Source organism: Oncorhynchus kisutch, linkage group LG9, assembly GCF_002021735.2.
Source record: "Oncorhynchus kisutch isolate 150728-3 linkage group LG9, Okis_V2, whole genome shotgun sequence".
NCBI classification, from domain to species: Eukaryota; Metazoa; Chordata; class Actinopteri; order Salmoniformes; family Salmonidae; genus Oncorhynchus; species Oncorhynchus kisutch.
In genome coordinates, this window is record NC_034182.2 from 27,554,048 (window position 1) to 27,581,159 (window position 27,112).

Here is a 27,112-nt window from a genome sequence, read left to right on the forward strand (position 1 = left end):
ACTGGATCTAACCAGAATAGAAAGAGGAGTGGGAGGCCCCGGTGCACAACTGAGCAAGAGGACAAGTACATTAGAGTGTCTAGTTTAAGAAACAGACACCTCATAAGTCTTCAACTGGCAGCTTTAATAAATAGTACCCGCAAAACACCAGTCTCAACGTCAACAGTGAACAGGCGACTCCGGGATGCTGGCCTTCTAGGCAGAGTTTCAAAGAAAAAGCCATATCTCGGACTGACCAATAAAAATAAAAGATTAAGATGGGCAAAAGAACACAGACACTGAACAGAAGAACTCTGCCTAGAAGGCCAGCATCTCGGAGTCGCCTCTTGACTGTTGACGTTGAGACTGGTGTTTTGTGGGTACTATTTAATGAAGCTGCCAGTTGAGGACTTGTGAGGCGTCTGTTTCTCAAACTAGACACTCTAATGTACTGTACTTATCCTCTTGCTCAGTTGTGCACCGGGGCCTCCCAATCCTGTTTCTAATCTGGTTAGAGCCAGTTTGCGCTGTTTTGTGAGGGGAGTAGTGTACAGCGTTGCACCAGATCTTCAGTTTCTTGGCAATTTCTCACATGGAATAGCCTTCATTTCTCAGAACATGAATAGACTGATGAATAGATTTAGAGTTACAGTTCATATAAGGAAATCAGTCCATTGAAATAAATTCATTAGGCCCTAATCTATAGATTTCACATGAATGGGAATGCAGACACACATCTGTTGTTCACAGATACTTTTTTTCTTAAAGTAGGAGCGTGAATCAGCAAACTCATCAGTTTCTGGTGTGACCACCATATGCCTCATGCGGTACAACATATCTCATAGAGTTGATAAGGATGTTGATTGTGGCCTGTGGAATGTTGTCCCACTCCTCTACAATGGCTGTGCGAAGTTGCTGGATATTGGAGGGAACTGAAACACGCTGTCGTACATGTCGATCCAGAGCATCCCAAACATGCTCAATGGGTGACATGTCTGGTGAGTATGCAGGCCAAGGAATTAATGGGACATTTTCAGCTTCCATGAATTGTCTACAGATCCTTGCGACATTGGGCCGTGCATGACCATGCTGAAACATGGGGGGATGGCGGCTGATGAATGGCACGACAATGGGCCTCAGGAGCTCGTCACAGTATCTCTGCACATTCAAATTGCCATTGATATAATACAATTGTGTTCATTGTCTGTAGTTTATGCCTGCCCATACCATAACCCCACTGCCACTCTGTTCACAACGTTGACATCAGCAAACCGCTCACCCACAAGATGTCTACCATCTGCCCGGTTCATTTGAAACCTAGATTAATCCTTGTAAAGCACACATCTCCAGCATGCCAGTTGCCATTGAAAGTGAGCATTTGCCCACTGAAGTTGGTTACAATGCCAAACTGCAGCCAGGTCAAGACCCTGGTGAGGACTACAAGCATACAGATGATCTTCCCTGAGATTGTATCTGACAGTTTGTGCAGAAATTCTTCAGTTGTCTAAACCCACAGTTTCATCAGCTGTCTGGGTAGCTGGTCTCAGATGATCCCGCAGATGAAGAAGCCGGAGGTCACGGGCTGGCGTGGTGACACGTGGTCTGCGGTTGTGAGGCCGGTTGGACGAACTGCCAAATTCTGTAAAACTTAATTGTCTGGCAACAGCTCTGGTGGATGTTCCTGCAATCATGCAAATTGCACACTCCCTCATAACTTGAGACATCTGTGGTATTGTGTTGACAAAACTACACCATTTAGTGGCCTTTCATCCCCAGCGGTTTAATCAGCTTCTTGACATGCCACACCTGTCAGGTGGATGGATTATCTCAGCAAAGTTAAAATGCTCACTAACTGGTAAAATACATTTGTGCACTGTCACGCCCTGGTCGAAGTATTATTGTGTTTGTCTTTATTTATTTGGTCAGGCCGGGGTGTGACATGGGTTTATTGTGGTGTGTTTTGTCTTGGGGTTTTGTTAGTTATTGGGTGTGTGGCTTAGTGGAGGTATCTAGCAACGTCTATGGCTGTCTGGAGTGGTTCTCAATCAGAGGCAGGTGTTTATCGTTGTCTCTGATTGGGAACCATATTTAGGCAGCCATATTCTTTGAGTGTTTTGTGGGTGATTGTTCCTGTCTTTGTGTTTGCACCAGATAGGGCTGTTTCGGTTTTCACATTTCTTTATTTTGTAGTTTTTCATGTATAGTTTTTTCCTTCATTAAAACATGAATCATCACGCTGCATTTTGGTCCGATCCTTGCTACACCTCTTCGTCAGAGGAGATAGAAGAAAGCCGTTACATGCACAGAATGTGAGAAATAAGTGGTGTATGGAACATTTCAGGGATCTTTTATTTCAGCTCATGAAACTTGGGACCAACACTTTACATGTTATATTTGAGTTCAGTTTCAGTTCCTATACCCACAATGTATTTGTCTGAGAAAGTGGGTAAACTGCCTACCCTCTCAGCAGAGGTAATTCCACACAAACACATGCAAAACAAGTCTCCTACATGAAATATGATACGAGTTCAATTAAAACATTGACACCCTAGTTCATGAGCTGTCCATAAGTTGAATGCTTGGACTTCAATGTGACAGAACTCTTTCCTTACATTTGTAATAAAGCATTCGATTGAATTAGAAAATTGAACTTAAGATTCCTTGATCTCTGACAATGCACCTAAATGCCTACGTTCACATTGGTCTCGCTTTGAGAATAGTTGTGCACACAAATCAAGAAATATAGCCTATGCCAATCAAATGCTTCTAACCAAAAGCCAACTATAGGCCTACCATTGTTGGATGATCATTGGCATCTAGCTGAAGGCTAGTTGTCTGGAGCAATTTGTCCAGTCAAATGTGATTCTGATTATCAAATCAACTACGCCAAACACTCAAGTAGCCCGTTAATGACACTTCCAATGAACAAGCTGGACCACCGCCAACTTTAAAGATTATAATTGGCTGAATCACTTCTACCAGGATTTGACTTGTGCAATCTAGACCTATGCCACGTTCTGATGGGACCAGTTACAATTTAGCATTTAAATAACATGCAACTTGACACTGGCTGATGCAGTGTTGTGTAAGGTCAGAATTGGGGGTACCTGAACAGCCTTAAAGCATCCAGGTAAAATCTGTATAACTCAAGTTTGAGCCTTAATTCTAGGCATAAGTGGTCAGACATACTCATGACAAGTCAACTTATCTAGCAACACCCTTTGCAGTCACAGAAGACTGTTTCTATAGCACGTCATTAGTCTCTATAGCATATGTGCTCAGCTATGCCAGCCATGTGCCATTTCAAGTGAAGTACTACAAAAGCATGTCTACAGAGGCTTTATAAGTTATAGAATGATAAAAGGGAATCTGTAAGTCAGCCATTAATTTTGGAATCACACTTGCCTCGAGCTTGCTTGACTCAATATCTAGTAACACTAGCCTCAACATGGTTAATTATTTTTGATCTCATGTACGCCTTGCTACCAAAAAGCAGTCTGAAGCTGAGTGCTTGAATTAGTCAAGCCACATCCTGCAGCAGTTAACTGAAGGTGGCCACAGTTAGAACTGCTGATCACCCCTTAAAGGCCAACGTGAGTCTTAAGTGACATGAAAGCGTCGCACACAAAGCATTTACCTAGCCAACTTTGTTCCCAAATAAAGTCCTCACTTGTGATATATTCCCCAAACCCGATGCAGCCACATCCCATAACAATCAGGACAAGGTACAGATTGTAAGAAAATATTTATTAAGAACCAGACTTAATTATATTCACAAACACCGCAATCACTCCCGATTCAGTCAGTGGTTTCATTTGTTCCTGTGGAGAGAATAAAATTAAGTTAGATCTCATCTAGGAATATGACGTGTAGAACAGATTTCTCCATCTCATACCATTGTATGGAGAGTGACTGGGGTCTGGGCCTAAGTGGTTCCTTTAGGTTGGTTCATTTGCCAGCTGAAGACTTTGACATATTTAGCCCTAGGGTTGATGCCAGGCATTTGCCTCCCAGGACTAAGGCCTGTGTTGGAAGTAGTTGTGGAGGTCAACGGTCTTCTGGTGGTGGTGAGGGTAGTGGGTGGAAATGCTACGATTGGACAGAGAGTCAGGTGTAAAAAGCTGTAACAGTTTTACCACCCTCTTTAGCTGCACAACTACCGAACACTTACTTTTTACAGGAACTCTAGTCAAGATGGTGCCAACTCCTGGAGAGTCTGCCTCAAACCGCCAATATGCAAACAGCTTGTATAGGTCACTCAGTGGATAGACACACCGAACTATAATCCTAAAAAGAGAACTGAACATTAAAGCCACAAGTGCCTGTAGTGAAAGTTAATGACTGACGTGAATATTTATTTTAACCAATGAGGCAGTAGATTAGTGAAGTCCCGTACACAGAGGCAGTATCCCTGGTTTTGACTGGTGCATTCACAGATTGGCTCTTGTGCTCAACGTTGATCTCATTTTCATAGGTAACATGCTGATGGTCAACCTAGATGACAAGAGGATGTAACAAGCATGAACATGATTCAATGAAAATGATCAAACTATTGCAAGCCATGTATAAACTAAACTGTTCCCTTGTCAGGCCTCATGAGAAATATAGACACCTGTCAGTCAAAGTGAATATTAATTTAAATATTCAGCCTGTATGCTGACGGTTTGAGATTGAGGCTTGCTAATCTCATGGACCGATTCTGCACCAATGACGGGATGCATTGATGACAGCAGTAGTTCCAGCGTTTATTTTGCAGATTTGGACGCATCAGGATTGGGCAAATTCTAAGACATATGTAACCAGAACTAAGTCATGCAGCTGAACAAATTAAGCAAGATGAGTTCTGGGTTACCAGGTTAGATGCTGGCAAACTCATTTGAAGTAGTCACTGGTAGGGCCAGTCACTTGAATGATTCAAATTGTATGGGTTGGACAGTTATACCTGGACCCTGGTACCACAGCTGTGGAGTCCAAAGCTAAAGAGAACCCTGGTGTCATCTGTCTCTTGAGGCCTGCAGGTGGAGTCCAGGAGAAAGGTTCCGTTGGGTTCAGCTCCAGGGATGGCCAGAGTCACATCAGTAACGACTGTCACCACCCCTTCAGTGGAACACACTAGAGAAAGTTGTGTTAGAGCTGGGCTAGAACAAAGTGAATGATCAACACTAAACAGTCAGGCAATAAATTAAGTTGCAGCAAAGATGAGGCACTAGTAGTTACCTATGACCTCAGTAGTCTGGAAGAGACACGCTTTGGCCAAGGAACTCTTGACCTCCAAGGTCTTAGGAAGTCGTGAGTGAATTTCAAACGAGCCGTAGAACTGCTTCAAATTGATGTCCTGGGGGGAAAAAAAGAAAAGGTACATTTTAAATAATTATAACTCCTACTTGAGCCAACGCCAAGGCAATTTAAGCGCTTGACCAAGGAGCATCTCACCTTATAAGTGTAGCCAACAGAGAAGAGGAGCACTTCCAGGGTCAGACTCTTGCTGTCATTCTGCATGATGTAGCCCCGCTTGGCTGCCAGATTTGTGGTCAGAATGTAGGGGCCAACACCCACCTCCCACAGGTAGTCAAATGGCTTATGGTCCATCTGGAAACTGATGCTTTTCTCATTGCAGATGCCTTTGAAGACCGGAGGAACTGACGAAGAGAAGATCGGCCCAATAGTTTAGTCAATAGTGCCAAGATGACATCAGGGGTAAACAGTGGTAGATCGCTGGGCTGCGTCCACGTTAGGCAGTGGTCAGAACCAGAAGGCCATCTTGAGAAATAGCATTCCATCCCAGGTCTCTTACTAAAGTTAAAGTCAACTTACAGACATCATTGAACTGAGCCACGACTGAGGCCAGGTAGTAGTAAGGCTCCTCTTGAGGCAGGATGACCAACGTGTAGTTGATGTCCATCGAGAACTGAAGAAGCCCCTCTGGAGAGTACTATGGATATGAACACTCATTGAGAAACAAAACCTTATATCCACAAACTAGGGGTGAATCCCATTGGAGAAAGTTCAGGGGAGGAACCTTGGATATCCTCCAATGAGAAGTCACGAGGAAATACTGAGAAAAACCACAGTAGTTCATTAAAGAGTAAACATAAATATTTCTCTTCACCAGCTTGTGAACAGCAGCATCCTCAAATGGCAGCCTGAGAATGTAGGCATGAAGGTTACTATTGGGCCGGGGGACCATGGTTATGACGCGGCCACTTTTAGTCGCATCTAGTATGGTGAAGTTATGACCATTGAGCGTTACAGCCACCAGGTCAACATCGTAGTAGAGGTTCCCCAGGTAAACGGTAAACACACGATCCTCAAGGACTGTTTCTGTGGTGGGAGAAGGACAACAGGGTCATTAGCAATCATGACCACCTGAAGATCCACTTCGGATTGGCTAGAAGAACTCCTTACGGTTAATGATGGAGAGGTGCTGGATCAGAAGAGGTGTGTTCATGGGCCTGTGGAGGCGGAGTCGTGTCTCCACACCACAGTCATCAAGAAAGATTTGTTCATAGTAGAGATGGACCACATAGAACTCATGGTACATGTTGTCCATCACAAAGCTCTGGAAGAGTTGAAACCGTTATGAAGCATCTGCCATTATGTTATATGTTACAAAGTAGAATATTCATGGTTTACAGAGGACATGACTGAAGCCATTTGCAGCTTCTCTACATCAGAATACAAGGTAAGCGTCTCCATGTGAATGGTCAGATGCCGGCCTAGTACGCTACTGACTTTTCTGTATCCTCCGGCAGCGTTGAAGGGGACGCTGATCTGGACAGTGGTGTCACTGATGTCCAGGCTGTAGCCTCGCTCTGCTGTGATGGGCTCATCCAGGAGCTCACCATCCACCCCCATTGAGAACTTGATGCTCTCCAACCCAGAGAGGCCAGAGACCAGCGGGGAGAGCAGAGTAGGGGTCTGCCAGACCAGCCCCGCTCCATCGTACATCCCTTCATCTGGAAAGATTACAAGTGTTACGAACCAGTGAGCAATTCTTCCTCTGCAACCGAGTGATCAAAACATCTCACAGATCTGAATTAACTTCATAGGTGAAAGTATTATTTGCTTAACTGAGCCATCACTATTGCTTAAGACAATCCAGTCCCTTCAGGTCTGATCCTTGATTATGTGGAACCTGATATTGCACTGGAACTTACTAGTGCTGCAAGCAACAATCCAGTCCACCATCATAACCACCCATCTCTGCCTGGAGAAGAGTATGGGATGGACCACCTCCACCACTGAACCATTGATCTGGAATTAAAGAATTAAGTGTACTTGCCAACAGTACAAAAGGGGCATTTCAGTAGTCTAAATAAGTGGCTTCCTTCCCATCCTGCATAACCCTGGTTTTAAACTTTACGCAATGAAAGACACTCTCGGAATACAGCCACCAGTCTAGGTCGTTAATGTCAAATTAAGCAAGTCTGAAGACAACAAAGATAGAGGACAATTAAATCCTCACCATTGAGACAGACCCCATGACAGACCGTGGTGTATAGGGTGAGCGGAACACCAGTCTCCCCTGGGTGAGGTGGAACACGTAGCCCAGCTCCCGAGCCTCTGAGAATGACATGGGAATCAGCTGCTGCCCCTCCTGCTGGAACATCACCTGCCAGGTAGACGTGGCAGAGCTGTGGGCCTGATGGGGAACAAGAGACAAGGCATGCATGGTGGTATTGGGGACAAACTAGTTTAGCTCATCTAATTGAGAATTTGCCAAATAGCCTTTAGCTTACTTTAGCAAGGGCAGCAGTCCAGGCATCCGTTGTACCAGACAGACAGGAAACGTCACTCCTCATTGACACCTACAGGGTAACAACACTCTCCTATAAAAACACAAGCCCACCTCCGAGCCCTGGATACAGTCTAGATCCATGCATCAGTACCTCCATATAGTTCTCCTCACAGCTGACTTCTCTGGGGGACCAGGGTAGAGGGAGGAAGCATGTTGCATTCACAATGTAGGTGGTTTCCACTCCACTTGCAGCAGTTGTGATCAAGTTAAAGCTAAAAGTGAACACCTCATCATCCTAAGATACAAAAGCAAGACCTTCAACTGAGACATTTGGTAGCAATTTAACTATAAAATATATTTAAAAACCCTCCAATGGGCACAGATGTCAATTCAATGGCAACGCCACATTGGTTCAATGTAATTGATATGTTGATTTAACCAGTGAGCCCATGTGTTATGGCTTTGAAAAGAAAATGCACAGAAAATATATGAACCTGGTTGTCAGTGTGGCAGGAGAAATAGGAGGCTCTGAGTTCAGCATGGCCACGCAGAAGAAGGATACTGAACATGTAGCCACACTCTGACCCATACTGCTTAGTGATGGGGTGAACGCCATCAGTATCTAGATAAGGGTAAAGAACTGGGTCAAATCAAATAATTTGAATATGCTCAAGTCCAATACTTAATAAAAATCAGTTTATTCTTAAGTGGTCCAACAGGCACAGTGAGACTGAAATATACTGCAGCACCAGCTACCAAACCCTGGCCAAGACAAGTTAAGATGCCACGTTCATAAGCTGACAAACTGGTTTCATGCCCATTTCGCATCAGAATTAAAGGTTAAAAGCCTACTTACCAACCGCTTCAAAGCGAGGTTGGTTCCCAGCAAATGAGAGTTGGGTTGTTACCAACAGGTATCGATCCCGGCATGCAGTCTCAATGGCCCCTATAAAAAAGACACAAGGTGAGAATCTGAAGGGTGGAAGCTAAATGATTCTCAACAATGCCCGTGTTCTATAGCTTGTATAAAAAAATCTGACCCAATTTAAGTTTCTTACCTCCTGGAAGGTCAGAACATCTTACACTAGGCCATACAGACAGGAGTACAAATACTCTATGAAAATCAATAGCACAGGTCAATAAAGGTTGCCAGCATCAAAACACTTATTCAAAACATTTAAGCCCACCACCAAACTTACCCCACCCAACACCCAAAAGCCATTGCCACTGAGCAGTAGAAGTGTCTAACCAGGAACAGCTAGTAAACTACACCTGCTCGTTAACACAACAGCAACTATCACGTACTGACAATATCCTAGACAAAAAAAAAACAGCAGTTGATGAGTAGCATGTTCTCTTTCTGGCACTTTTATATGGGGGTGGTGCTGTGATTGGGGTAATTAATTAGCTAATTGGGGCACATGGTTGGCCATCTTGCCAGAGCCTAGGGGCGCAGCTAAATAGTCTGAAGTGGATTCCTCTACTCATCTCCTCTCCTTCCCCCTTTCTTAGGATGTGTGTTCCATCTCCACTGAATAACAATATAAACGGATCATGTAAAGTGTTGGTTCCATGTTTCATGAGCAGAAATAAAAGATCCCAGACATTTTCCATATGAACAAAAAGCTTATTTCTATCAAACTTTGTGCACAAATTTGTTTACATCCCTGTTAGTGAGCATTTCTCCTTGGCCAAGATGATCCATCCACTTGACAGCTGTGGCATATCAAGAAGCACCCGAGCCACTGCCTGTTCACCCCGCTGTCATCCAGAAGGCGAGCTCAGTACAGGTGCATCAAAGCTGGGACCGAGAGTCTGAAAAACAGCTTCTATCTCAAGGCCATCAGACTGTTAAACAGCCACCACTAACATTGAGTGGCTGCTGCCAACACACTGTCAATGACACTGACTCAACTCCAGCCACTTTAATAATGGGAATTGATGGGAAATGATGTAAATATATCACTAGCCACTTTAAACAATAATACCTTATATAATGTTACTTACCCTACATTATTCATCTCATATGCATACGTATATACTGTACTCTATATCATCGACTGCATCCTTATGTAATACATATATCACTAGCCACTTTAACTATGCAACTTTGTTTACATACTCATCTCATATGTTATACTGTACTCGATATCATCTACTGTATCTTGCCTATGCTGCTCTGTACCATCACTCATTCATATATCCTTATGTACATATTCTTTATCCCCTTACACTGTGTATAAGACAGTAGTTTTTTGGAATTGTTAGTTAGATTACTTGTTCGTTATTACTGCATTGTCAGAACTAGAAGCACAAGCATTTCGCTACACTCGCATTAACATCTGCTAACCATGTGTATGTGACAAATACAATTTGATTTTGATTTGATTTGATTATTACACAGGTACACCTTGTGCTGGGGACAATAAAAGGCCACTCTAAAATTTGTCACACAACACAATGCCACAGATATCTCAAGTTTTGAAGGTGAGTGCAATTGGCATGCTGACTGCAAGAATGTCCACCAGAGCTGTTGCCAGAGAATTGAATGTTCCTTTCTCTACCATAAGCCGCATCCATCCGGCCTCACAACCACAGACCATGAGTAAGGCGTTGTGTGGGCGAGTGGTTTGCTGATGTTAACGTTGTGAACCGAGTGCCCATGGTGGTGGTGGGGTTATGGTATGGGCGGCATAAGCTACGGACAACGAACACAATTGCATTTTATCTATGGCAATTTGACCCCACTCTGGGATGCTGTCCTTCTAGGCAGAGTTTCAAAGGAAAAGCCATATCTCAGACTGGCCAATAAAAAGAAAAGATTAAGATGGGCAAAAAAACACAGACACTGGACAGAAGAACTCTGCCTAGAAGGCCAGCATCCCGGAGTCGCCTCTTCACTGTTGAGACTGGTGTTTTACTATTTAATGAAGCTGCCAGTTGAGGACTTGTGAGGTGTCTGTTTCTCAAACTATACACTCTAATGTACTGTACTCGTCCTCTTGCTCAGTTGTACACCGGGGCCTCCCACTCCTGTTTCTATTCTGGTTATGGCCAGTTTGCGCTGTTTTGTGAAGGGACGTTGACTTTAACTGGTGGCTTTATCCTGTAGATTTAGTCAGAATTATCACCTTCCGTGAGAACTATAAAGTCAAGGAAAAATACAGTTAAGCACACTCTTACATCCTCCTTATCTTACGAGTGACATATTAGCTTTGTATAACTCTGAAGTGCTTACATACATAAATAGTTTAGCCGGTGCTATAACAGTATCAGATTAAACACATGAATAATGGTAAAATACCTCATTGGCTGCTTATTACAGAAGGGAGGAATCAAACTTCACATTTATTATTCCTGGCATTAATTCACACTTCATCCTTAATTATTATAACGTTACCATCCTAACATACACGCTTCAACCTTTATGAACTACACCCGATGACATGAAAACTTAGCTAACATAGCGCGGGATTGCCTTCCCTCCTAAAGTGTGTTGCTACAATAAGGATCCCCGTTACAACAGTATTAGCTATGTCATTCCGCTTGTCTTATCATTTCCCCCACACAGCGGACACGTAAACAATTCAAACAAAGGACAACGACATAGACTTACAGGTTATTAACTGTCAGTTACACTCCCACCAATCACCGGTGATTTCTGTGAAAGGGGTCTGCATGTTTCTTGATCGGCTTCCAGGAGGGTGACTGTCTTATGGACGGGCCTCTCCAGATAGGTGGGTTTAGTGATGTGTTTACCTCTCTCATCCAGGGTTGAGTCGCTGATCAGTAACTTGAATCTTCTCACCCGGCCATCCTGTCCCGGGTACACTTCTGTAACGTTTGCCAATTTCCACTGGTTGCGTGGTACAGTATCATCTTGCAAGATGACAGTGTCATTAATCCTTGCGTTTCTTCTGTCTTTATTCCATTTCTGTCTGTGTTGGAGGTTTAGGAGGTACTCTTTCTTCCACCTTGTCCAGAATTCATTGGCTAAGAATTGTACTCTGCGCCATCTCTTGCGGAGATAAAGATCTTCCTTGATGAACTGTCCAGGTGGCGGTAAGATAACTGTGGACTTTATTGTCAAGATGTGATTTGGCGTGAGAGGTTCTGGACCTAATGGATCATTCAGATATTCCGTAGTTAGGAGTCTACTATTTAAAATCGCCATGACTTCATAGAGAAAGGTACGCAGAGAAGCGCTGTCGAGTCTTCCGTCTGACTGATCAAGAATGGATGTTATTAAGACACTTCGTATCGTGCGGATTTGCCTTTCCCAAACACCACCCATGTGACTTAAAGATGGGGTGTTCATGATCAACTCGCATCCAAGTTCCTTCAGTCCTGTTTGATCAATTTCTTTCAGGGCGTCCACAAACTCGCATCTTGCACCAATGAAGTTGCTGCCTTGATCACGTCTGATTTGACGAACATTACCACTTATGAATGAACGCAGGGAATTGAAAAAAGCATCGGTGGTTATGTCATCAAGCATTTCAATGTGAACTGCTCGAGAGCCCATGCAAGTGAGTAGGAGCCCATAACGCTTTAACTCTCTTCTTCCGTCCTTGACATAGAAAGGTCCAAAGTAGTCCATCCCGCAGTATGTGAAGGGAGGCGCGGTCTCCATGCGTTCCTTCGGAAGATCTGCCATCCTTTGCCCTTCTGTACATCTTCTGAATTTCCTGCATTTCACACATTTGTAGATGTGAGAGAAAACTGCATTGCTGCATCCTTGGATCCATACACCGTTGGATCGCAACTCATTGATAGTCATTCCACGTCCTTGGTGTCGTACTCTTTCATGATAGCCACTTGTCAGTGCTGCTCGTCAAGCACTATCTCTTGGCACGATTGCAAGATGCTTCACATGGGAATGAAGAGTTGCATGAGCCAAGCGACCTCCCACCCTGAGGATACCTTGCTCATCCAGAAATGCAACTTGCTTGATTTATCTTTGGTCTTGATGTCTTTCTGGTGCCTAAGGTTGTGTATCTCATGGGAGAAGGCTGCTTCTTGAACCATCTTTATAATGGTGAGCTCTGCCTCTCTCCTTTCTTCTATGCTTGTAGCTTCACTGGACCTCAATTTTAAGCCCATGGCTTCCTTGACACGTCGTTTGAGCCTGGCAATAGCTTTTACCACTCTTGCCCAGTCTGAGAACATGTGAAGGTGATCTAGTAAGGATCTTTCTTCCTTTGCCTGGGTATCATGGACCAGGGATTTCTGCAGCTCTGGATCATTGTCTGAGAACTCTTCCCCCTTGACTTGTCCTTTGGGAAGTTCTTCTTGTCAAAGAAAGTCTGGACCTGTGAACCAGTTGGAAGCTATGAGCTGTTCTGATGTGAGGCCTCTGGAAGCATGATCCGCATGATTCTCTTCAGAGGTCACATATCTCCATTGTTCGGGATCTGTGCTTTGCTTAATGCGTTGAATACGGTTAGCTACAAAGACGTGGAATCTTCTGGCTTCATTATTGATGTAGCCAAGAACTACCTTCGAGTCTGTCCAGAAGTATTCCTGTAGACCTTGTATCTCTAGCTCCCTTTTGAGCATGTCACTTGTTCGAACGGCTACCACCGCTGCTGAAAGTTCCAGTCGTGGTATGGTCGTAACCTTGGAAAGGGCGACTCTCGACTTCCCCATAACTAGGGAGCAATGAACTTCTCCTGCTGTGCTGATTGTTCTGAGGTATGAGCACTCTCCATAACCTGAGGTACTAGCGTCAGAGAAGTGATGGAGCTCATAACTCTGCACCTCCTTGAAACATGATGGCAAGTAGCCTCGTTGGATCCTTACTTCAGACAAGTTTTGTAGACCTTGGAGCCAGAATTCCCACTGGGAACGTAGGTCATCTGGAAGGGGGTCATCCCGGTCAATCTTGTCACGACACATCTGCTGCAAGATCTGCTTCCCTGCCAGGACAAAGGGTGCCACAAACCCAAGTGGATCATATACAGAGGCTACTGTAGACAACACTCCTCTTCTTGTGAGTGGGCGTTCCTTGACAACTACTCTAAACTGGAACTCGTCTGATGCGACACACCACAGTACACCAAGCGCTCTCTCCATGTGTGGTTCACCCAGAGCCATATCCAGGTCTTTGGCACCCTCGGCACATTCTTCCTTGGGAATTATGGCTATAACTTCCTTGCTGTTAGAGATAAACTTGTGCAACCGAAGTTTGCCGATGCTACAAAGCTCTCTTACTTCTTTCACCAGCTGGGCCGCTTCAGCTTCAGACGATACGCTTGTCAACCCATCATCAACATAAAAGTTCCTTTCTATGAACTGGATAGACTTCTCGCTGAAGCTTCCTCGTCTTTCGGCAGCAAGATTTTTGAGACCATAGTTGGCGCAACCAGGAGATGAAGCTGCGCCGAACAAGTGAACCTTCATACGAAACACTGAGGGTTGAGACTCTCGATCTCCGTTCTCCCACCAAAGGAACCGTAGATAATCTTGGTCTTCTGCTTTCACATGAAACTGGTGGAACATGCGCTCTACGTCACACATGATTGCAACTGGACCCTTACGAAAACAACAAAGGACGCCCAGCAATGTGTTTGTCATCTCTGGACCGCTAAGGAGATGGTCATTCAAGGACGTCTCTCGAAACTTAGCTGAGCAGTCAAAGACGACTCGTATCTTCCCAGGCTTTTGTGGGTGATAAACCCCATGGTGCGGGATGTACCATGCTGGATGCTTGTTAATTTCCTCTTTGGAGACCTTCTCAGCATCTCCACAAGCTATGGTCTCTTCCATGAATGCTGAGTAGTCCTTGTAGTACTGCTTGTTTCTCCTTAGCCTCCTTTCCAGGCACTTGAGACGGTGAACTGCACATGTTTTATTAAACGGCAGCGGCATCTCATAATGTCCATTGTCCTTGCGTCTGATGCCCTCTTTCATTTTTTTTATTTTTTTGAACTTCACGATCTTGGTCACTTGTGGTTGACACCCATACTGGAATGATTGTGGAGGTGTGAATGTTGTTGATGTCCCTTACAACTCTGTTAGATATGGTCTCAATTGACGCTCTTTTCCCCTTATCTTGTGGGGGCTCTGTCTTCCTATCCCTTAACCTTTCTTTAGTACGATCTTCATGCAGGCGGAATGGATGCCTCCTCTGACACGTGTCGCAGGTTTTTCTGTTTTCACAATCTTTCGAGCAATGCCCAGGCCTTAAACAGCCAAAGCACAATTTATTCTCTTGAACAAACTTCTGTCGCTCTGCGGTGGGCTTATCCATGAACTTTTGTGGAGACTGTGACCTCACTTCTCACAGAAGACACAACTAGTAACAGTAACTTTCTCATCAGAGTTAGTTGCTAATACCCTTGCTCCGGGGCTTTGAATCCTTGGCGTCTTAGGTTTTCCTTCTTCGCTTGGTTTCAAAGCATGAAGGGATGTCACAGGATTGCAAGCGATCTTTGCTTCTTTCGTGAGAAACTTCACAAACTGACTGAAGCTTGGAAAGGTCTCAGTTTCTTATAAGATGTCTATGACCTTTCTATTCCATCTTGAAGTTAGCCAATCTGGAAGTTTAGCGAGGATCTTTTGGTTTTCATTACAGTCATTAAGCACCTCCAGGCCCTTATTCTGAGACATAGCAGCCTCACAGCTGCGAAGAAAGTCTACAAGGTCTCTAAGTTCAAAACTGAGCTTATCTCTGAAGGACTTGGCGATGAGGAATTTGTTTCCGTACCTTTCTTCAAGAATGGTCCACCCAGCATGGTAGGCTGACTCAGTTCCTAACATAAAGTAACTTTCGATGGCTTTCTTGGCAGGCCCACCGATATATTTTCTTAAGTAATATATCTTCTCATTTGCTGGTATGTTCTTCCTGTCTATCAGAGTCTGAAAAGAGACCTTCCAGTCAGTGAACGAGAGTGGTTCTCCATTGAATGTTACTGGTTCTGGTATGGGGAGGCGGCTTTCCCTGATCGATTCCGCTAGCAACCTGAACATGGTCTTGGTGCCATCTTCTTGTTGTGTGCTTGTCACAACATGTTGTGGTGAAAGACTGTGAAATTAGCCACTTCTGTGCATGACTTCTTTCACAGATTTGCAGTTAGAGAGTAGTTCTCTCTTCTCGTCCTGTGAGTTTTCATCTTGCTCATACACTTGCATCCGCGCCTTGGCAGCATTTAGTTTCTTGAGCACTTCTAGGCGCTCTAACTCTCTACGCTTGTCTTCTAGCGTTCTTCATCTGGCAGCATTTTCTACCTCTAACTTGACTCGCAGCTTCTTCTAAGCTGCGTTTCACAGCCTCAGCTTCTTGCTCCGCTGTCCTCTTCTTATCTTCATCTTCGAGTCTCTGAAGCTCTTCTAGTTGGCGTTGTTGCTTAACCATTACTTCTAAAGCTGCTTGGTTAGCAGCAACTTCCGCCGCAGCCTCTTGTCTCTTGACAGATGACACGCTTGAACGTCTGGAGTTGACCTTTGAGTTGCTTAGAGACTGGGAGGAAGCACTTGAGGGCTGATAGTTGAGACTTGACTTATGTGAGAGTTCGGACATGCACAAGGAATTGCTGTCCTTCCAGTGCTGCTCTATCTGGTTCCTTTGACCTTCTTCCCTGCCTTTTAAATGACACCTTACAGTCTTGATAATAGACATTGTAACTGCTTCAGAAGTATCAACTCTGCGTCGTATATCGTTGTCGGGAATGTCAATTTGATGCAAATTTACGTAGACAAGGTTTAGCTCTGTAGAGGTATGGCTAATCTTGTTTAAGAGGTCTTCTAGTAGGTCTTCAGAGCAACAGCCTGTCAGTGACAGTTTTGCTTCCTTTACCAGAGCCTTCCACTTCTCATAGCTGACCCTGAAACGATGTTCGAGCTGTCTCCATCTTTCGTCGCGCAGTTCTCTGCCCTTTTCAGTTAACCTGCGGACCCTCTCACCTTTTCATGGCTCTTGTTGTGATATCTCATCAGCAGCCTCTGTATCATCATTCGCTGGCAGAAGTGACTCCACACCAACCTGGAGTCAGACGCAGAGAGCAGAAGGTAGACGGGAAAAAATGCTTTAATGTCCTCAAGCACAGTAACAGGGACAAACATGGGTGAAGCCCAAAACACAGGCACAACAAAACCCAAACGCACTGTTACCAAAATACCGGACAGCGAAAACCCAAAAGAACACAAACACCACTAACGTAGAATAACCACAAGCCCGCACAAACACCAGCGGGCTAAACTAACTTAAATAACACCCATCCCAAAACCCCAACAAGGAACAGGTGAAAACAATTAGACAAAAACAAACGAAAAGGATAAAGGGATCGGTGGCAGCTAGTAGACCGGCGACGACGACCGCCACCCGAACAGGAAGGGGAGCCACCTTCGGTGGTATTCGTGACAAGTACTTGGTATAAACATGTATAATGCTTGTGACAAAGGCTTGAACAAACACCTCATTGGCTGCTTATTACAGAAGGGAGGAAATCAAACTTCACACTTATTATTCCTGGCATGAATTCACACTTCATCCTTAATTATTATAACGTTACCATCCTAACATACACGCTTCAACCTTTATGAACTACACCCGATGACATGAAAACTTAGCTAACACAGCCCGGGATTGCCTTACCTCCAAAAGTGTAAGGAATAAGGAACTGAAACACACTGTCGTACACGTCGATCCAGAGCATCCCAAACGTGCTCATTGGGTGACATGTCTGGTGAGTATGCAGGCCAAGGAATAAATGGGACATTTTCAGCTTCTATGAATTGTCTACAGATCCTTGCGACATTGGGCCGTGCATGACCATGCTGAAACATGGGGGGATGGCAGCTGATGAATGGCACGACAATGGGCCTCAGGAGCTCGTCACAGTATCTCTGCACATTCAAATTACCATTGATATAATACAATTGTGTTCATTGTCCGTAGCTTATGCCTGCCCATACCATAGCCCCAGGGCCACTCTGTTGACATCAGCAAACCGCTCACCCACAAGACGTCTACCATCTGTCCGGTTCATTTGAAACCTGGATTAATCCTTGTAAAGCACACATCTCCAGCATGCCAGTGGCCATTGAAGGTGAGCATTTGCCCACTGAAGTTGGTTACAATGCCAAACTGCAGCCAGGTCAAGACCCTGATGAGGACTACAAGCATACAGATGATCTTCCCTGAGATTGTATCTGACAGTTTGCGCAGAAATTCATCAATTGCCTAAACCCACAGTTTCATCAGCTGTCCGGGTAGCTGGTCTCAGATGATCCCGCAGATGAAGAAGCCGGAGGTCACGGGCTGGCGTGGTTACACGTGGTCTGCGGTTGTGAAGCCGGTTGAACAAACTGCCAAATTCTGTAAAACGACGTTGAACGTGGCTTATGGTAGAGAAATGAAAATGTAATTGTCTGGCAACAGCTCTGGTAGACGTTCCTGCAATCATGCAAATTGCACACTCCCTCATAACTTGAGACATCTGTGGCATTGTGTGGTGACAAAACACCATTTAGTGGCCTTTTATCCCCAGTGGTTTAATCAGCTTCTTGACATGCCACACCTGTCAGGTGGATGGATTATCTCTGCAAAGTTGAAATGCTCACTAACAGGTATGTACATAATTGGTGCACATAACAGGAAATAAGCTTTGTGTGTATGGAAATTCAGGGATCTTTTATTTCAGCTCATGAAACCAACACAATATTTCTGTTCATTTTCAGTCCCTATATCCACAATGTATTTGTCTGAAAAAGTGTGTAAACTGCCTACCCTCTCAGCAGAGGCAATTTTACACAAACACATGCAAAACAGGTAGCCTACATTAAATATACAAGTTCAATCAAAACGACGACACCCTAGCTCATGAGCTGTCCGTAAGTCATGAGTTGAATGCTTGGCGTTTTCACCGATCATGCTACAAAACACCTTTCATTACATTGTTTTGTAACTAAGTATTTGAATTCGAAAATATCTTACGATTACTGGATTTCTGAAAATGCCTACAGTTACATTTGTCTCTGTGAGAATAGTTGTGTTCACAAATCCAAAAATATAGGCCTATGCCATTGCATAATCAAATGCTTCCAACCAAACTACAGGCCTACCATTGTTGGATGAGCATTGGTGTCTAGCTGAAGGCTAGTTGTCTGGAGCAATTTGACCAGTCAAATGTGATATTCTGATTATCAAATTGTTAGTGGAATTTTAAATTCCTGTATGTTTTGTAGCCAAAACCAAATTCGCACTCTTTCTAATTCATTAATGATTTGTAAGTTCATTAATTATGCATGAAGTAGATCGAGACCAGTCTTAAAAGCCAGGTAGCAGCGTTTAATTCAAGAGAGTACTGCCCCATACACATTTTTCCACAGGTTATAAACTGAAAATGACGTCAGCGTTTTCTAAACGTTCTATCTATTTCACCAGTAGAGGGGCTCTCTAGCTCTCGAGCCTTCGCGTTATCAGCACGAAGTCAAGGTCAGTCAGTATAAATCAGCATTCTAGACAGTCTGGAGATCGGCCGTTCCTGCCACCTGGAGATTGTACAACTGAATGAACTAAGGAACAGACCTTCATTGTTACTAAACTCCTGACTACATTATATACAATTGGGAATGGGAGCAAGAGAGAAAATTCATATGTACAGTACATTATAGCATTTGGACTAGTCAGTTCTGATTGGAATGTATACATAATTAGTCATTTCAACCATAATTTCCTCTAACAATCCTCCCTTTGATCAAATATTATACATTCAAATCTACATCTAGTTTTATTAAACATAAAAAATAAAAATATTAACCTATTTATACAAACCTTATTATAAAGGTTTATCAGATTATCATATGAATAGACACATAACCAACATTATTATAAATGTTTATCCGACTCTTCACCCATCATTAATCAAATCTAACCTTAACTCCAACTGTTTTTAAACCTACATCAGAATCATAACTCTTCTTTCAGGATTTTCGTTACAATCTTTATTAAAAAACAGTCTAATATTGAAACAAAGTACAATCTAATTCTATCCTCAACACTAGTCTCATCAAACAGAAATTCCCAAATGATGAAAGATCCAGATTTGTCCACTTGTCCTGTAGTCAGGCATTCAGTCCTCCACGGGTCAGAACCTGGAATCCTCCCACACCGCACCATCTATTGTCATAGATTACTCCAGAGTCCTGGAAATAATAACTTTCATACATACACGCAACCAACCACGTCCGTACAAAACTAACACAGTCACACAGGTGAATGTAGCCCATAACACAGTGATCATAACATTTTTCAATTTTCCAAACGGATTATCAAAACCCAATCAGTCAGAGAAGTATCCACCCCAGAGTTTCTGCCAACCCGTGAGCCAGGGTGGTCAAACCAGCTGAGGCTTCAGGCACTGATTCGTCCGGAGCTGTGTTATTTGGGATGTAAGCACAAACATGTTCCTGATTATCACGCATACTTCTCCCTTTTCAGCCATTAACATATCTAATGCAATTCTATTCTGCCAAGCCTTCCAGCTGGTTGCTTCAGTCTGTTTTACAAAACCTTTAATAACATCTCTGGTATACCTGTTAAAGCGCTGTTGATTATCATAAATATAATTAATCCAGTCCACGTTCTTATGAGAGTAGAGCCCCGGAAATGCTTAACTCTAATCCTGCTAGGATCTGATTTCTTGCTTTGACTCATCTGGCATCTCCCCTGGAACCCCAATGTTATCAATGTATACCTTGTCATCAAATGACCCAGATGGAGTGCTTCTCTTTTCCCGTTTAGATAACTTCATGTCCTGGTGTCGAATGAGTGTAAAAGGCATCCCCACGCACATGACCCCACCCAATCTGTGGGTAATAGAATTGTTCCCCCACACAACCACAAGATGTCAGCTCTGGCCCATCTTCCTCTCAAATCCAACAGGGTCTTTTTAGTGGTAACATTCTCTGTTCTATTACAAGTACTAACTTCTCCTACATATTTTCATGAGTACTATACCGGGCCAAACAGTAATAATCTCCTCTGGATACTGTAAGGGAGGAACCTGGGGATTTAAATAGTGCAAATCGATACAACTGTCATTATCTGGCATTCCTGCTTTCGTGAACAGCTTTACCATACCGGCCCAAACTCCTCTACCCAGAACTGTACTAGGGTGTCGACCAAGACCTGGTCATCTCCATACCACAACCCTTGATCCTCCTTCATTTCTATTTAAAGGGTTAAGCGTATCTTTATGCCACTCTACTCTACCTTCTTCCATACTGGGTGAGTGGATTCATATAGCCCTCTCTCCCAATGAGCTATGACCTGTGTCCACGATCAATATGGAAACCTGCACCGATATCTCTTTTATTTTGGAACAAAATCCTTACCGTCTAAACCATGGGTCAAATTACCACTCTCCGCATACTCGAGTAGGACGTGCTGTATCAGGAATATGTCACCCACGATAAGACAGCTCAGACGAACAGCTTCCATGTGAAGCCCCACCCTCTCCCCTAGAACACATCGCTTAGCAAGAGCCAGACACATCTTCACTTCTATGAACAACAACAGTGAGGGAAGGACAGGTAAGGTATTTTTCATTCGAGAGATGGCCCCCAGAATTCTGTTAATTCCAGTTCTCCTCTCGAACTCTGTTATTGTTCGACAGTGTCAGTGTGCCTTACCCTCCCGCAGTGCGATATGAATCCGGGTAGCTCTTTCAGCTAGCTGTCACCAGGAGTCCTTGGTATGGTCCCCCCAACAAGCCTATGGGACTGGATTGAGTGACTTCACCTGTAGTTCACCTGTAGTGCATAAAATCTTGGACATACAGGTTTGGTTAACAAACAGTTTCTCATTTGTTCTGTTTATTAGCTAAAAAAAAAGTTTTATCAGTTAATTATCCCGTAGGTCACATCCTATTCTAGAACACAATTTACCCATCCCCCCTTTGTTACCTGGCTCCGCCCAGGTAACAACCTTGCCTTATTCTTAAACAATGACTTAGGTAAGATTTAGTGAATTATCCTTATGTCTGACATCATCATGTAGGAGCCCCTTTTAATTTTCCACATGTCCAATTCTCCCTTGGGCGCCCATTCATGTCAATCCTGTACCAATTCCCTGTCAAGTTTCTTATCTACTTTTATGAACTATCTGCGCTACTTATATATTTTCTTAAATATATATTTTTACCAATTTAAACCTTTTCTCTCATATCTCTCAAATACCACTAAGCTTCTAACTGTTTGACTTTATCTAAAATCATTGATTTTTAGAAAAAACATGTCTATGAGCAGCTTTTCTCTAAAGTCCTTACATTTCCTTAATCAATCTATCTTAATCCTAACAATAATCCTAAATCATCACAGATGTCCTATATTCCTGTTAAATGTACTATTTAAAAACTTATAATAATCAAACAAGGTCTAATAAATGCTAACCATATTAAAAATCCTTCCTACACTAACAAGCCCTCTCCTTCGGGGACCCTCAGTATTCTATCTGACAATAACATGGATTTAACATGTGTTGCAAAGTGTGGAATATCTTATCTACAGTAATTTATCACCCCTAAAAAACTGCAACTTATTTTTCTATGTAATTCCCTGCCCTATTGGCTTAATCTATTTATTCTCAATGATAAATATGACTTTTTCTCTGTTACAATACCAAATCATTAATAGCCCATTCAAAAACTTCACAGCTAATGTTGTAAAACAGAATCCTGAACCACTTTCTCATTTGTGGTTCAAACAATAATTCTAAACCCCTCAACCAAAACTCCATTATTATGAATTACCTTAAAACTAGTAACTCAATATGACCACATTCATCATACAAATGACTCTCCCCTGAGGCTGATCAGACCTCAGAAGACAGTCACGATAAGATCAATAGGTCATAAAATGTAAAGAGAATTCACTTGTATAATTAAAACTCATAATGTTCCATATGTGAGTGTGGCTCTTTAAAATACCTTTGCACTAAAACAAATAGTCCTAACAATGGTTTTATGTATATATACTAACAGACCTGTTTTAATTTGGTCGTTTATGGCCTCATTCTCCCCAAGATTATAATCCCAGGAAACCTCTAAAACTGAGACACGTAAACATACATTTTCCCAGAAGAACACAACACTCCTAACTAGCATTCACTATGCTAATTCCGATTCAGAAACTCAAAAGTGAACTATAAACTAAACCTAATGATGATTCCCCTTTAACTAAAATCATTAATCATTAGTTTTAAACAACGTCAATGTATATGTTTACTTAAATGAACATGCTACCCTTAGATACAATTTACCCGATAACATTATTGTATTACTTTTTCCCCTCTGCCGCAAATGTCGTACATTTCTCAGTGTAAGAAATCCGTAATTTAATCCCCGATATTTAATAAATATGCATTCACATTCTCCCATGGCTCCTTTAATTGACTTATTTTAGATAACTTCCATCCGTCCCGGAATGAAGAATCCTACTTAAGCACGCCTGTCTACGTATCAGGGGAAAAGTTTGAATAACGAAATTCAACCTAGCTTACTTCCCGAAACATATGCAGTTATGTTTTTCTATAGAGGTTGCTTTTCAAACTTGAAATACCCTAACATGGTTCCACACAATTGAAAAGTGCTCAAATTCACTGGTGTTACATAAACAATCAAACCTGGAATCACAACCATGGAATCCATTACCACGATGTTTTACGAATCATACATCCAGTCTCTCTCTCCCTAACATGGTTCAATCCAAACAAACGCCACAAACCTTGATGCCTACCTAGGTATCAGCTGATAGTTTTTAGCATCTTTCCTGACTATCCTGGCAATTCTCAAATTACTGTTAAAAAATGTATTTTGTAATTTATATCAACTTCTGAAAAGTTACTCGAAACACCAATACACACACTAACAGACAAACAATTTTCTCCGTTATCCCCAGTCCCTGGCGACAAAAGTGCCTCGCTAGTGACGTCATCATCAAGCGCTCAACCTTGGCTCAATCCGTAGCGACTTTAAATGAATTGTAAATAATTGTTGTTCGATTAACCAAACCTAATTTATCACATCTGTTCAAATCCTGAATGATAATTTACCACCCCAACCAATATCTCTAAATTCGCTAATTTTATAAAAACATTTCGATGGGCATAAATCGTAATTGTCTCTTTGTTATCATTTAGAATCCATTTTGCTCTAAGTAACTGTCTCATCTTTGACTTAGTATTTTAATTACAACTCTATTGCCAATACGTTATTCACTTGTCTAATTAAAAACTCATACTAGCATTATGTGAGTGTACACCTTTAAAATACCTTGTCTCTGGGAACAGGGAAATCCCCTTAACCCAAACTTTTACTACTACAACGACACCCAATAATTCTGATAATCCCTTCACATCGTTTGTTTTAAATCTCTTGATGTAACTTATTTTTCTATCTTCAAATTGTCGTCCCACAATATTTTTTACACTGTCATACACTCAAACCACTGTGATTAACGTGCACTGTCCCTTTAAGATAAGACATTATTTTTCCCCGTAAAGAAAAACAGAGAAAATAGATAGTGTTTTTTTAGGATACTTTAACTTCTAGTTCGAATTCCCAGGCGTTACCTAACCAAAAATCAATACTCGGAAAAACAATCACAACTTTTTACGATTAAACTATTCTTACCTATTTTATAGTCCAAGCGTTGCACTATATAGCCCATTTAGTGCTTGGCACTTCTGTTGCAAGCTGTGGCATCTTTACGATACTTCTCCTTTTTGAAATGAAATGTATCTGGAACTTCTGGCAGCTTTTGAAAAGTAACTCTAAGCTATAATGCACGCATTTTTCCTCTAAATGCCACAACCCCTTTTCTCGGTTTAAATTTGAGGAACGATGTTGTTAAACGTGCAACGTCATCACACATCTGCCTGCCTCTGTAAAATATATATATTCCCTCTTCAGATTGCGTTCAGTTTTAAATTCTAATCATCAAAGTAACCCTAACCCAACTTCTCAACTTACCATACTCTAACATTTAAACGTACCATGTTTTGTGCTAAATTTATCATATGTCAGTCGATTCATAAATAGCTATAACGTCCGGATAGCCCGAAATTGTATCGTATCTCTCCGTTATTCCCTACATTTAACTTTAGGTGACTTTCTCTTCTATGATACATTTATTTAAATACGACTCCCATCTCAATACATTATTCCACCAGATCATTTTGGGCAAAATAGCGTTTTTCATCGAAATTGTCTCGCCATTATTTTTAATGCCTTCTTTTTTAACAAAATGTATTCAATCTAAAACACATAATAAACATTCATTTCATATCTTTTACAAACACTGGCGACCATATTTTTCAGGCAAAACATGCAAATAGGTCAATTACAATCTAAAATCAATTTTTGTTAACCGCCTCGGCCGGGATTACAATTAAACCATCTTGTATTTTTCTTTTGACTCACCTTATCCATTTTTCTCAACATTATTATTATAATTGTCCGTAGTCCCAAAACTTTGACACCGGGAATTCCCAGAAAATCGTCCTAATTACGGATATAGCAAGGAAGGGTTTTAAATATCAGCTTCCATTCAGGTTCTTTGTCTGAGTCAGATTTTGGATGCTTCCCTTCCATTCTCTTTGTTCTCGTATTACGGTAATCTCCCGCTAGTTTTTCGACACTTCTTTTGAGGAATTTCTAAACAATCCTTCCTTTTCTGTCTGACTATTTGTGTGTCTCTTTTATGGAAATCTTATCAATAGCTTTGACTTTTGAATCAGATATGTTTTACCTTGCAACTATAAGCCCAGGGTTTGTAAAGCCCTAGTTAAAATCGTATTTTCCGGTTGTGTCAGAGGGCTTTTAAAGAACGCTAATAATCGTTATCTCATGCCACTAATTGTTAGACTTCCCTCTCGCATGGAACTTTCCTGTCTATAGATATGGCTTTTATCTCATTTCTTTAGATTTAAGTTCCCTTCCTCCTTATTTGGATATTTCCCGTAGTATTAGTTGAATCGGAACGATGATCAATACTGCCACTTTTCAAATGACCAATCCAGTTATCTTGCGCATTCTTGCCGTCTCCCTACACCCAGTATTTGTACAAGCTCACCGTCCTATCCCCCAGTACCTATTTAATATCCCGTCTTAATCTCGGGCGGGTGTGCCTCTCATGATTAAGTTTAGTTTATTTACGGTAGTGCACATTACCACAGGTTATTTTCGAACCTGCTTCAGTGTATATCGGTTATACAAAACCCAGTGTATGATGGTCATACAAACCCAGTGTATATCGGTTATACAAAACCCAGTGTATGATGGTCATACAAACCCTGTGGGAATAGCAAAGCTCCCATTATTGATGAATTCTGAAAATTTCAGATCAATTAAAGAGCTCAAATCCCCCCAAAATCGAGAATAAAGGCTACTTTACCTGCTGCCGGCTGGGAAAACATTGTTCGTTTGAATCTAGTCACCTTCCCTGTACTCCGTGATAATACGCAGGCCTGAATTTTAACCTCAATTCAGAGGTCAGGTCTTTAGTAAAACGAGTCAAAAACTCGTCCGTGCACGATTTTCAGCGTACTACCTCCAGATAACAGAGAGGGGTATTTAGATCCGGGATCGAAGGACCAATTGTTAGTGGAATTTTAAATTCCTGTATGTTTTGTAGCCAAAACCAAATTCGCACTCTTTCTAATTCATTAATGATTTGTAAGTTCATTAATTATGCATGAAGTAGATTGAGACCAGTCTTAAAAGCCAGGTAGCAGCGTTTAATTCAAGAGAGTACTGCCCCATACACATTTTTCCACAGGTTATAAACTGAAAATGACGTCAGCGTTTTCTAAACGTTCTATTTCACCAGTAGAGGGGCTCTCTAGCCTTCGCGTTATCAGCACGAAGTCAAGGTCAGTCAGTATAAATCAGCATTAAGACAGTCTGGAGATCGGCCGTTCCTGCCACCTGGAGATTGTACAACTGAATGAACTAACAGACCTTCATTGTTACTAAACTCCTGACTACATGATATACAATTGGGAATGGGAGCAAGAGAGAAAACTCATGTACAGTACATTATAGCATTTGGACTAGTCAGTTGAATGGAATGTATACATTAGTCATTTCAACCATAATTTCCTCTAACACAAAACTACGCCAACACTCAAGTAGCCTGTTAATGACACTTCCAGTAATGAACAAGGTGGACCACCGCCAACTTCAAAGATTTTAATTGGCTGAATCCCTTCTACCAGGATATGACTTGTGCTAAATGTCGTAGTGCAATCTAGACATATGCCACGTTCTGATGGGACCAATTTCAATTTAGCATTTCAGTCACAACTTGACACTGGCTGATGCAGTGTGTTGTGTAAGGCGAGTACTGGGGTACCTGTTAACAGCATCCAGGTAAAATGTGTATAACTCGACA

The 27,112-nt window shown here is 42.3% G+C and overlaps 1 protein-coding gene across 1 annotated transcript; it reads right to left on the bottom strand.

Annotated features, from left to right (window-relative positions):
- Positions 1 to 3,707: 3,707 nt before the first annotated feature.
- LOC116375291 (uncharacterized) lies at positions 3,708 to 9,091 on the bottom strand. The gene is made up of 19 exons (XM_031832289.1): positions 8,917 to 9,091; positions 8,776 to 8,831; positions 8,574 to 8,663; positions 8,212 to 8,339; positions 7,869 to 8,012; positions 7,719 to 7,787; positions 7,445 to 7,621; positions 7,137 to 7,233; positions 6,712 to 6,935; positions 6,385 to 6,538; positions 6,089 to 6,300; positions 5,794 to 5,911; positions 5,413 to 5,618; positions 5,197 to 5,314; positions 4,922 to 5,091; positions 4,376 to 4,473; positions 4,151 to 4,266; positions 3,875 to 4,068; positions 3,708 to 3,800 (listed from the first exon to the last, which is right to left on the bottom strand). The coding sequence occupies exons 1-18, from the start codon at positions 8,937 to 8,939 to the stop codon at positions 3,905 to 3,907; spliced, it is 2,364 nt and encodes a 787-aa protein (XP_031688149.1). The 5' UTR covers positions 8,940 to 9,091; the 3' UTR covers positions 3,708 to 3,800; positions 3,875 to 3,904.
- Between the last annotated feature and the right edge of the window lie 18,021 nt (positions 9,092 to 27,112).